At 46.4% G+C, this 11,727-nt stretch overlaps 1 protein-coding gene across 1 annotated transcript; it reads right to left on the bottom strand.

The window, feature by feature from the left end:
- Positions 1–3,169: 3,169 nt before the first annotated feature.
- LOC146816509 (uncharacterized) lies at positions 3,170–4,585 on the bottom strand. The gene has a single exon (XM_085609521.1). It carries the CDS (start codon positions 4,583–4,585, stop codon positions 3,170–3,172), a length of 1,416 nt encoding a protein of 471 aa, XP_085465647.1.
- Between the last annotated feature and the right edge of the window lie 7,142 nt (positions 4,586–11,727).

Raw genomic sequence — 11,727 nt, 5'->3', positions numbered from 1 at the left:
CTATCCAGCACTTACCCTACTGATGCACACCCCCTGGAGTAAGAATAGTAATTAGTACCTATACACTATCCAGCACTTACCCTACTGATACACACCCCCTGGAGTAAGAATAGTAATTAGTACCCCTACACTATCCAAAACTTACCCTACTGATGCACACCCCTGGAGTAAGAATAGTAATTACTACCCCTACACTATCCAGCACTTACCCTACTGATGCACACCCCCTGGAGTAAGAATAGTAATTATTACCCATACACTAACAAGCACTTACCCTACTGATACACACCCCCTGGAGTAAGAATAGTAATTATTACAAATACACAATCCAGCACTTACCCTACTGATGCACACCCCCTGGAGTAAGAATAGTAATTAGTACCCCTACACTATCCAGCACTTACTCTACTGATGTACACCCCTGGAGTAAGAATAGTAATTAGTACCCCTACACTATCCAAAACTTACTCTACTGATGCACACCCCCTTGAGTAAGAATAGTAATTAATACCCCTACACTAACAAGCACTTACCCTACTGATACACACCCCCTGGAGTAAGAATAGTAATTATTACCCCTACACTATCCATCACTTACCCTACTGATGCACACCCCCTGGAGTAAGAATAGTAATTAGTACCCCTACACTATCCAAAACTTACCCTACTGATGCACACCCCCTGGAGTAAGAATAGTAATTATTACCCCTAAACTATCCAGCACTTACCCTACTGATGCACACCCCCTGGAGTAAGAATAGTAATTAGTACCTATACACTATCCAGCACTTACCCTACTGATACACACCCCCTGGAGTAAGAATACTAATTAGTACCCCTACACTATCTAAAACTTACCCTACTGATGCACACCCCTGGAGTAAGAATAGTAATTAGTACCCCTACACTATCCAGCACTTACCCTACTGATGCACACCCCCTGGAGTAAGAATAGTAATTATTACAAATACACTATCCAGCACTTACCCTACTGATGCACACCCCCTGGAGTAAGAATAGTAATTAGTACCCCTACACTATACAGCACTTACCCTACTGATGTACACCCCCTGGAGTAAGAATAGTAATTAGTACCCCTACACTCTCCAAAACTTACTCTACTGATGCACACCCCCTGGAGTAAGAATAGTAATTAATACCCCTACACTAACAAGCACTTACCCTACTGATACACACCCCCTGGAGTAAGAATAGTAATTATTACCCCCACACTATCCAGCACTTACCCTACTGATGCACACCCCCTGGAGTAAGAATAGTAATTAGTACCTATACACTATCCAGCACTTACCCTACTGATACACACCGCCTGGAGTAAGAATAGTAATTAGTACCCCTACACTATCCAAAACTTACCCTACTGATGCACACCCCCGGAGTAAGAATAGTAATTATTACCCATACACTATCCAGCACTTACCCTACTGATGCACACCCCCTGGAGTAAGAATAGTAATTATTACCCATACACTATCCAGCCCTTACCCTAAAGATGCACCCACCCTGCAGAAAGAATAGTAATTAGTACCCCTACACTATCCAATACTTGCCATACTGATGCACACCCCCTGGAGTAAGAATAGTAATTAGTACCCCTACACTATCCAAAACTTACCCTACTGATGCACACCCCCTGGAGTAAAAATAGTAAATAATACCCTTTGAGTATACAGCACTAACCATAATAATGTACACTCCTGGAGTTAAATTAGAAATTAATCCATTTTTAAAAATGTTTTAAATTTATTTAAAAAATAATTATACAATCATTTAAAAATGTTTAAATAAATTTAAAAATATAAACAATGTTTTATATATATTTTTAAATTAATGGAAACATTTTAAAAATTAATCAATGTAATTTAGATAAACATCCCCACGCTTTGCCATTAAAGTGAATGGAAAGAATGGTCCTTCTTTTATTTCACTAGTTTACATTGAGACTGCCGCATCAATGAAATTGAAGATCATTTGAAGAGGATTGCGGGAGAGAATCAAAGCAAGAATGAATAGAGAAACGGTAAGTAATTATTTTAATGGATAATGTAATGTAAAAAAAGTAGTAGTTTATTAAAAAGAAATACATTAAAAATTATTCAATAAATGCGAGACCGCGATGTTTATTTAAATATTTATTAATTTTTATAAAAAAATAGTTTTAATAATAAAATTTAAAAAATGCATTTAAAACATAGAAATTAAATAAAATGCATATAATTAATTTAAACAGCAATAATAAATATATAACGATATAACATTGACAAGTCAGTTTTTCGTTTTTGTTGCTCCAGATGACGTTGACGCGAAAACGTGAAACTTGAAGGCAGCCATTTTCAGTAGCGTCGCAGGACATAGCAGAAGCATGGGAGATCTGCGCTCAGGTAAGAAAATTAAAATAACATATATACAAGTAGATGATTGTTTATTATTGCAAGGAAAGTAGAGGGAGGTTTGTAAATGTAATAAATTAATTACTTTGTATAATTGTAACTTGTCACGAAGTATGTTGAAAGAGTATGGCCATGTCGGGTCACGTGTTTACCATCCGAAATTGTTTTTTATTATTAAATAGGCTCAAGAATGGTTTTAGAATTCGAAAAAGAGAAGAAAAGAAAAAAGAGAAAATGTTTAGAAGAAAAAAAGATGGGATGAAAAAAGAACGATTTTCGACATTTGGATTTTTTGCAGATTCCGGATGGACATTGCTTTTTTGGGGGGGGTTTACATCTATGAAGATATACCGAAGGATTTCCACGTTGAAAATCGACCGTTTTACCTTTCGTACAATTTCTATTGGATTATTCCTTGGTGTTACTACTATTTTTCAAAAGCATACATATATTTAAAGAAGGCTTCGTACTTATGAAAAAGTACTTTGCAGAAGAATGATAGTTTGGAAGAAAAAGATATTGTCATTTGTACATTTTTGGGGAAATAAACAAGATGGGATCTTTGCCAGAGGATTTGTGTTGGAAAAAAAATCAAACATGGAGAAAAAAATTTGGACTGCAAAGATGAAGAATAGAAAATAGAAAACATCAAAGGTAAGGTGAACCAACTTAATAATTTTGAAAATGTTTAGAAAAATGCCAATTAAAAGAGGAGAGATATTTTAGGGTAAAACAGGAAAGTAAAAGTCTAGTTTTTATTAGTAATGTAGTATGTGTGCAACATTATCAAGGTAGTCTGAAGCCACACACAACGAAAATTGTTGTAAAGTTCCCAATAGTCTTTCAGACATTTCCTTTGATTTTTTGCTAATACGTGGGTTTAGGCTACCTGTTAATGCTTGTGACATTCTCATTTCTTGGTAACTTTGCTCCTTCCTCAAAGTTTCCAAAAAATGAAAAAAGTTTGGGTGTGATTTGCCAATTGAATGATTGAAGGAGTTGTGCCATCCCTCTATGGCATTATTTGTCTTTGCTCCTCCTTCTAAGCAGGTCGAGTAGCAGTTCCACCACTCCACATGGAAACGTGGCTTCCTCCTGCGACCAGACCTGCTTAGATGCCCAATCCATGTGTCTTCAAAATAATTTAGTAAGGGAGCCAACTTTTCTTCATTTGTGGTATAAAAGTCTGATTCTGTAATTGCAGTGTAGTATTCGTCTACACTATCAGGAGGAACAAAGCAAAGTGCAGTAAGTTTTTTGAGTTCAAATTGAAGTTTGCTATCCGATACGTAATCCACAACTAAGGATGTTTTTTGTATCTTACGCCAAAATGCCTGGGAAAAGTGGAAAAAACATCCTTGAATTTGGGTATCCACGTAAGTTTTGCAAATCACATTAATCATTGCAAATTCGAAATCTATTATAATTTTCCTAGGACTTTTGTTGGATGTTTTTGATTTTACCACTGTTAAAACTTCAGTGTAAGTTGTGGATTGTTTATCAGGTAGCGAAGTGTATACCAAGGGGACTACAGTATTGTTAATTTTAGCATGAATGGTGTATATTTGGGTGAAAGGATGGGGCGTGCTTTTGAACGTGCCATCCATCATCCAAACATCACTATTCTCTAGCTTAACTAGATTACGGGGTGTGCTAAAAATAAGGATTCTTTTCAGAGGGTTTTTGTTGTCATGCAGTAAAAAAGGTTCGTTAGAAACAGAAAGTGAGGATTCAGGAGGAATTAGGATGTCAGAGAAGGTTTGTGGTGTAACTCTTTGTGGGTTACTTGCCTGTTTTTTGCGTTGTATAATTTGTCTCAGATTGGGTATAATGGGCATACTGCTGGCAACATGAGTTGGGACATGTTGTGCAACCTCCATCAAAATGGAACCACAGGAGTCATTGGAGGTGCATGCAATTTCCTTCATTTCATTAATTGTTTCTCTCACCTCAATCTCCATTGCAGAGGCAGAGTGGTTATGGCCTGTGGTTTTTAAGACACAGTTACCCAGAGTAACCGCTCTGCCTGTGCAATGGGTTGAGTAGTATTGCACACACCTCCAATGACACCTTAGTTCTGTTAGTCGCTCCTTGCAATAAATGTACCCTGCATGCTTTAGGAGGCGGTTTCCCTTCCTTGAGTTAATGTAATTTACTGTCTTGTTTGTTGACATTATCTGAAATGAAAAGAAAATATAGGAAAATATTGTAACTTTAAATTTAGTAGTCGAAATTTTTTGATTAAACATTCATTTAAGAAATCTATTCTAAAATCATTTCTAAAAGATCAACTGCTTTGCTTGTTTAAATTTTAACATTTTTTTCTTCCTGTTTTTACATAAAAACAGAAAATAATTTGCTTCTGTAGAAAATACTTTTTCGATTGTTTCAATTTGCTTCAAGTTTGAATTTTTAGAACGTTAAGAAGATATTTGCAATGTTGTTTATTCTAAGCAGAAAGAGAAAAGGAAATAGCTTTGGTATATATTTATTCATTATTTGGTGTGTTGGTCGTTTTGGAAAAAAGAAAGGTTATTTACATTGAATATATCGTTTAAAAAAGAATTTACCTGTACAATTATTTGTTGTCGTTGAGAAGATGCTTTTTCTTTTCTTTGAAGGTCTGGCAAAGCTGGTTTTTTATGGGTTAAGTGTGAGCTCTTTACTGACTGTTGATATCTGTTTAAAGTTAAATGATATAACAGTTAAATTTCTTTTTAAAATAGATATCACATTTAAAATACATATTTCATTTTTTTCACAATGCTATCATTATGCAATTATTTATAGATATTATAGAAAACAATATTTCAGTAAATACATTCGACTTGTGAGTTTTTCATACAGTTTCAGTTTGGTTCTACATTTTAAGATAAATCTTTTCACTATTTTCTCTCTTTGATACAGTATTTACTTTTTAGAGAGAGGGGGACATCTTTAATGTTATGTTTTTCTGCACCATTATCCTATTATGTACTTTGCACATGGTTATGAATTTTTTTTTTTTTTTTTTGAAACCGTTTATTACAAGACTCAAAAAATATACAAATATGGGCCTACAACCTTCCGGCCGGCCGCTAGCAATAAAAGGAGCATACAATATACATTTATAAAACACATGGTGCTGCGGCCGAGCATGCACAGGAGGTAACATCGTTGCGAGCCACACTATCCAGACCCCACTATACGGTTCCATTTTAAACTTAAAGAACAACAAATACAAACAAACCCACAAGGCAATCCTCATTCGGAAATAGCAACACGTGCTCCCCCAGAGGGGGGATCCTAGCCATCCATAGGAATCTCAAGAGGGGGGGGAGAGATCAGAACTAGGGCTGGGTACACCTAATGCCCAGGTACCGGGGGGATGAGTTGGCTAAGGGGACGGGGCCGGCGATGGATCAGGCAATAACGGCGGAGCACAGATTCCCCCGCGGTAGGCGTTCCAGGGGCCCCACACTTTCACCCATGTCCCAGGCTTACCTCTCGCCACATACACCACCTTTTCCCGAAACATGCACCAATCCATATGTTCCTTCCAGGCTGAGACAGTCGGAGGCCTCTGGGATCCCCACAATTGGACAATATCACGCTTGGCAACCATATACCCCAGAGTCACCCACCACGTCTGCGGCACCGAATAGTCGGTAGGCTCCCACACATTCAACAGGCATCTCCTCGCTTCGGGCAACAGCGCCACATGCGTAACCACTCGCAGCACCTCATGCACACCACGCCAGAACCCCTCCACCTCCGGGCACTCCCACAGGATATGCAGAAAAGTCCCCAACGCACCACACCCACGCTTACACAAACCGTCCTCAGCATAGCCCATACGCAGGAGCTTTGGCCCCGTCATGTAGACCCTGTGGAGTATCTTGAGCTGGACGAAACGAAGGCGAGCCGGTATGGCCACCTCTTTCGGGGAGGCCACCGCGGAGGTCCAGTCCTCGTCGTCCAGCTCCAGCCCGTCGGCTACCCAAGCCCCACGAAGGGCAGTCAACAAGTCTGAGCGGTCGTTGATCAGTTTTTTGTAGATCAGTGAGATCGTGCTGTCCGAGATGTGTCCATCCAGCACTCTATCCTCCAGGGGGGAACACTCCGGGATGGAGGCAACGTCCGGAAAGACGGAGCCCAGCGCATGACGGACCTGCAAATACCGAAAGTACTCGCTGCCCTGCAACTGAAATTCCGTCTGCAGCATCTCGAACGTTTTAAATCCTCCCCTCGTCCAGAGATCCCCCACTTTGCTAATGCCTATTAAATCCCACTTCTCAAAGCCCTTCGAGGTCCACAAGGAGCCCAACCGCTCAGATGCGTATAGTGGTGACGCCCGGGTCAAACGGTCCTTCCACCCCATTGCAGCATTGGCCGCGTGCCACACTCGCACCATGACACGCGTGGGGCCCGTTAGGCGAGCGTCGGGCGCGCTAGAGTAGAGCGCTCGATTATGGTCACCACCTGGAAGTAGCATCCTATCCATTTCAAACGCCGGGTTTAAGGCGGGCCCATATAGGCCCTGATTAATCGCAGCTAGCTGGGAGGCCCAATAATACCGTTTAATATCCGGAAGGGCAATCCCCCCGTCATACCAGGGGAGCGTCAGCTTAGCCAGGGCAATACGTGGCCTCCCGTCCCAGAACAGGCAGCGCTGCAAACTCTCCACTTCGCGGAAGTAGCGCGCTGGGACGAGGTCCATAGTGTTCTGCAACGCGTATAGGAAACGCGGTAGCGACATCATTTTAAACAATGCCGCCCGGCCGAGCGGCGAAAGCGGCAAACGCCGCCAGCGCGCGACATCCTCTTTCAGACGCTGGAGGGGGGGAAGCAAGTTCCGATCATACCGAGCCTCCGGGTCCAGAGTAATGAAGACACCCAGGTACCTAAATCCCTGCGGGGCGACCTGGATCGGACAGCCCCGCGGGAGGATAGGAGCCTCCCCAGAGAGAACATACACACACGATTTAGCCCAGTTGATGACCAGACCGGAGTTACGACCGAATGAATGCAAAACATCAACCAGTACTATGAGTGATTTACGTGGGGAAGCTAGGTACAAGAGGATGTCATCAGCGTATAGGGATACGCGGTCTTCATACTCAGGGGTCCAGCGGAGACCACGGATGGAAGGCTCCCACCGCAGCCACTCCGCCAGGGGCTCCAAGGCAAGTGCAAAGAGGAGCGGCGATAAGGGGCAGCCCTGCCGTGTGCCCCGGCCCAGCTCGAACGGAGCCGACACTCTTCCGTTCACCACCACCTGCGCCAATGGGCCCGAATACAGCAATTTAACCCAACTGATGAACCCTGGGCCAAATCCAAACTTCGCAAGCATCGCCCAGATATATGGCCACTCAAGCGTGTCAAACGCCATGGTGGCGTCTAAGGACGCCAAAATGGCCGGCTCCCGTATGAACGGGGCACGTGCGAGCACACCGTGCAAACGCCGCAGATTAAGGGCTGTGTTGCGATGGGGAATAAAGCCAGATTGGTCCTGATGAACCAAATCGCCCACCACGCCGACCAGCCGATTGGCCAATACCTTGGCGAGAATCTTGGGCTCCGCATTCAGTAGCGAAATGGGCCGATAGGATGTAACCCGGTCCCGAGGTCTCCCTTCCTTGTGGATGACCACGATTGTAGCCAGACGCTGGTCCGGTGGGAGGGAGCCCACCGAGTGTGCCGCCAGGAACATAGCCCGGAGGTGGGGTGCCTGCGTATCCGGTCGCAACTTGTACAACTCGATAGGGAGACCATTCGGACCCATGGCCTTGCCGGAAGCGACCGAGCGTATGGCGAGGGCGATCTCGTCGGAGGTGGGAGCGGCGTCCAACGACACCCTGTCCTCCCCGGAAAGGGACGGCAGCGCGATATCACTGAGCAGGGCACGGGAATCCTCTTCCGAGCAGGGAGACACCGGGGAATACACCCCATGGAAATAATCCGCAAAGCAGGAGACAATTTCTTCTGGCTCAGTTACACACACACCATCCGTTTTCTCAATCAGCGGGACCACACGATTCGCTCTCTCTTTTTTGTCCAACCACGCTATAAGTTTACCAGCCTTATCACCCACATCATACAGTCGCCCCTGTTGCTCTCTACTGAGGCCCCTGGCCGCCTCCGTGACGAGGGCCCTGTAGGCCGCTTGCTTGAGTTGGAGGACATGTAATGCAGCATCCGTCACCCCACCTTCTAAATTCCCCTCCAACTCGGCTATTTCAGCCTCCATCCGGGTAACCTCCTCCCGCTCGCGCCTCCGGGCGTGGGAAATAAGGGATAGGGCCTCCCCTCGGAGTACTGTCTTGAAGGCCTCCCATAGCGGTACGGCCGAAGGCACAGACCCCACATTCTCATCAAAATATCGCTGAAGGGATTTAATCAATTCAGCGCGAATGGTGGGGTCGCGCAGGTACCAAGGATTGATTGGGACCACCCTACCCTCACCCCTCGGAAAGACATCAAAGTGCAGTAGGAGCGGGGAGTGGTCCGAAATACCCCGTGGCAAATGGCGCACCTCTCCCACCCTCCCAACATAGGCCGCCGGGACAAGGACATAGTCTAGTCGTGAGAGACTACCATAGGCTCCCGAGTGGAAAGTGTACTGCAGCTGCGTGGGGTGTTTTAAACGCCAGCAGTCCACTAATCCAAATGTATCCAAGAGGCCGGGTAGCCACGCCTGTGCCCGGGGGAGGTCCCTAGGGGGGTGACGATCCAAAGACCCAGATACCACCGCATTAAAATCCCCCCCCACAACTAAAAGCCCCCCCGGAAGGCCAAGGAGAAGGCGCCCAAGGTCCGGAAAGGTGGTCGACTGCAGCCCCGGTGGGATGTATACTGACACAAAGACAACCACTTTGCCCTCCAGTCTTCCCACCAAGACCGTATAACGTCCCCTGTCATCGTGGAGCACCTCATCAATCTCCAACGGGAGCGAGTTCTTCACCATGATGCCCACACCCCGTGAGCCGGACGTGAAGCCCGAGTGAGCCACAAGGCGATAGCCACGCCGATTCATGGCGCAGAAGGAGTTGCCAATGAGGTGTGTCTCCTGCAGAAAGACTACATCGGGCGAGATTCGCTTCAAAAACTGCAGGACCACACCCCGTTTGATCCTGTCCCCCAGTCCATTCACATTCCAAGACAACAAAGTTAGTTCCCTACCCCCCATCATATACAGAAGCCATCATTCGTCCCCCGGAGAGCACTTTAGAACTAACACAATAATACGTTTGCCTTGTGATAAAAACGAACAACACCCCATCCCTACCCACCCCAACAGAACTCCCCCCTCCCTGCACCTCTCCATGAGCCCAAACAGCCCCCCCCAACGTGCAGTGTGCCTGTCGCCCCATATATAGTTAGACTAACTAAACCCCCTAGAGGAGGAGGGAGAACCCCCAATAGACCCAACACAACCTCCATAGGAGGGGAACTTACAAAAACTGACGCGGAATCAAAAGTGGCATCATTTTCGTCCAGAGTGAGGCCCAATATTAGACCCTCAGTCCTGATCCAGCGTGCCGTCTCCCCCCGCCGCCCCCCCCCGCCCCCCCGATCACGATCCCCGGGCAGAGTATCCAGCCAGTCCCCGGCCGCTTCGGGACGATCAAAGAAGTGCGTGCGACCATCCACCTCCACACGCAGCTTGGCCGGGAAAAGCATGGCGTTTTTGAGGTTTAGGTCCCGAAGACGGCGTTTGACGCCTAGGAAGCTCAGTCTCTGCTTCTGGACCGCTGGGGTGAAATCAGGATAAAAATTAACCTTCATATTGTCAAGCTTGACCGGTCCATGCAGTCTGGAGGTTTGCAGGATAGCGTCTCTATCCCGAAAATTAAAAATCCGGGCGATGAGAGGTCTCGGAGGGGCTCCGACCTTCGGCCTTCCCCCGGGAACCCTGTGGGCCCTCTCCACAGCGAAGAATTTGCTCAGCCCCCGTGGCTGGAGATGGGTAGCAATCAGGTCCTCCACAAAGAGATCCGCCGCCGCCTCCCCGCGTCCCTCGTGCACCCCGATAATGCGGATGTTGTTCCTCCGTGCCCGACTCTCGGAGTCCTCCAGGCGTCGATCCATAAGCGCAGTCGCCTGACTAAGCCGGCGCACCTCTGTTTGCAAGGCCGCCACATCTGTCGTTAGGCCCGATGCGGTGTGGGCCAAAGACTCTACTCGGTCGTTGGTTTTGGAAAGATCGGCCCTCACCAGGCCAACATCCACGAGGACCGAGTCAATCTTCTGCGCCAGTGTATCAAACCGCTGGCCCACCGAGGCCTTCATCTCGGCAATGGCGCCCATAACATCTCGCAGAGTCAGATCTGCGGGCAGGTCTGGGGCATCAGGAGGGCTCTCAGGGGACTTGCGCGGTCCATCGGGAGATCCCTTCTGGAGGGTATAGCGGTCCATACTGTTGGCCTGATGGACGGCGCCACGCCGGGTCGATTTGGTCTTTGCCCGGTCTCCATCTTGTTTCGTGGCCATGGCCACCAGTCTCCCAGTCGCACCAGCCACGTCGTGTAGGGCAGGAAAGCAGGGCCACGAGCTCCGGGGGGGCCCCCTCAGAGCAGCGGGGTGGATCACAGCCTGCAGGCAGGCAGGGTCTCCCAGCAAGGCCACACCACACCAACACCAAGGGCTCCGCGACCCAACCTCGCAGAGACGACAAGGTGGTGCGAAAGCGAAAGCGAAAGTGCGGGGTACGCGAGTCGCCAGGCCCTGCCTGCCGCTGTTGTTCACTTTGTCACTGGATCACCCCACAGCGCAAATCCGGGGTCCGGCGAGGGGAAGGCCGCACACCTCAATCGGTGCTCACTCCGGTGTCCGAGGTCCGATTCGGAAGCGGGAAACGGGTGCCACCTCAGCTCAGGTTCACCAACATAGTCCCCTCATCCAGGGCAGGATAATTTCAGGATAATCGTAGGAGGTTGCGGAGATCCTCGGGAGCCTCGCACCTACGCGGCCATCTTGGTTGCGCGCTAGGCTCCTCCTCCGGTTATGAAATTATTGATTTTCAAAGTGGTATCTCTTCTGTATTCTGCATCTAATTTAAGTAAGAAGTACATTCCTTCTTAAAAAAAAAAAATTACTAAGTCATCATTTTGAGAAGACATTTTCCTGCAGAAGAAAAAAGTCTTTAGATTAAGTATTTTCGATTTTAGAATGTTACCTTTTTAAAATAATTTCACTTCCTTCTTCTTCGTATCAAGTGTGGATTTATTCTTTACTTCTCCTGCAGTAATAAAAAAAAAAAATATAAACATTTCAATGGTTTAAAACTATTTTATTTTTCCTCGTAATGATTTTGGATTTAAATGAACTCACCTCT

Source organism: Triturus cristatus, chromosome 6 (assembly GCF_964204655.1).
Source record: "Triturus cristatus chromosome 6, aTriCri1.1, whole genome shotgun sequence".
Classification (NCBI taxonomy): domain Eukaryota; kingdom Metazoa; phylum Chordata; class Amphibia; order Caudata; family Salamandridae; genus Triturus; species Triturus cristatus.
This window is presented reverse-complemented; position numbering and strand designations above follow the sequence as displayed.

What these genes read in the sequence shown, in the direction of transcription:
- LOC146816509 (XM_085609521.1), bottom strand. Translation starts at nt 4,585, where the DNA reads ATGTCAACAAACAAGACAGTAAATTACATTAACTCAAGGAAGGGAAAC.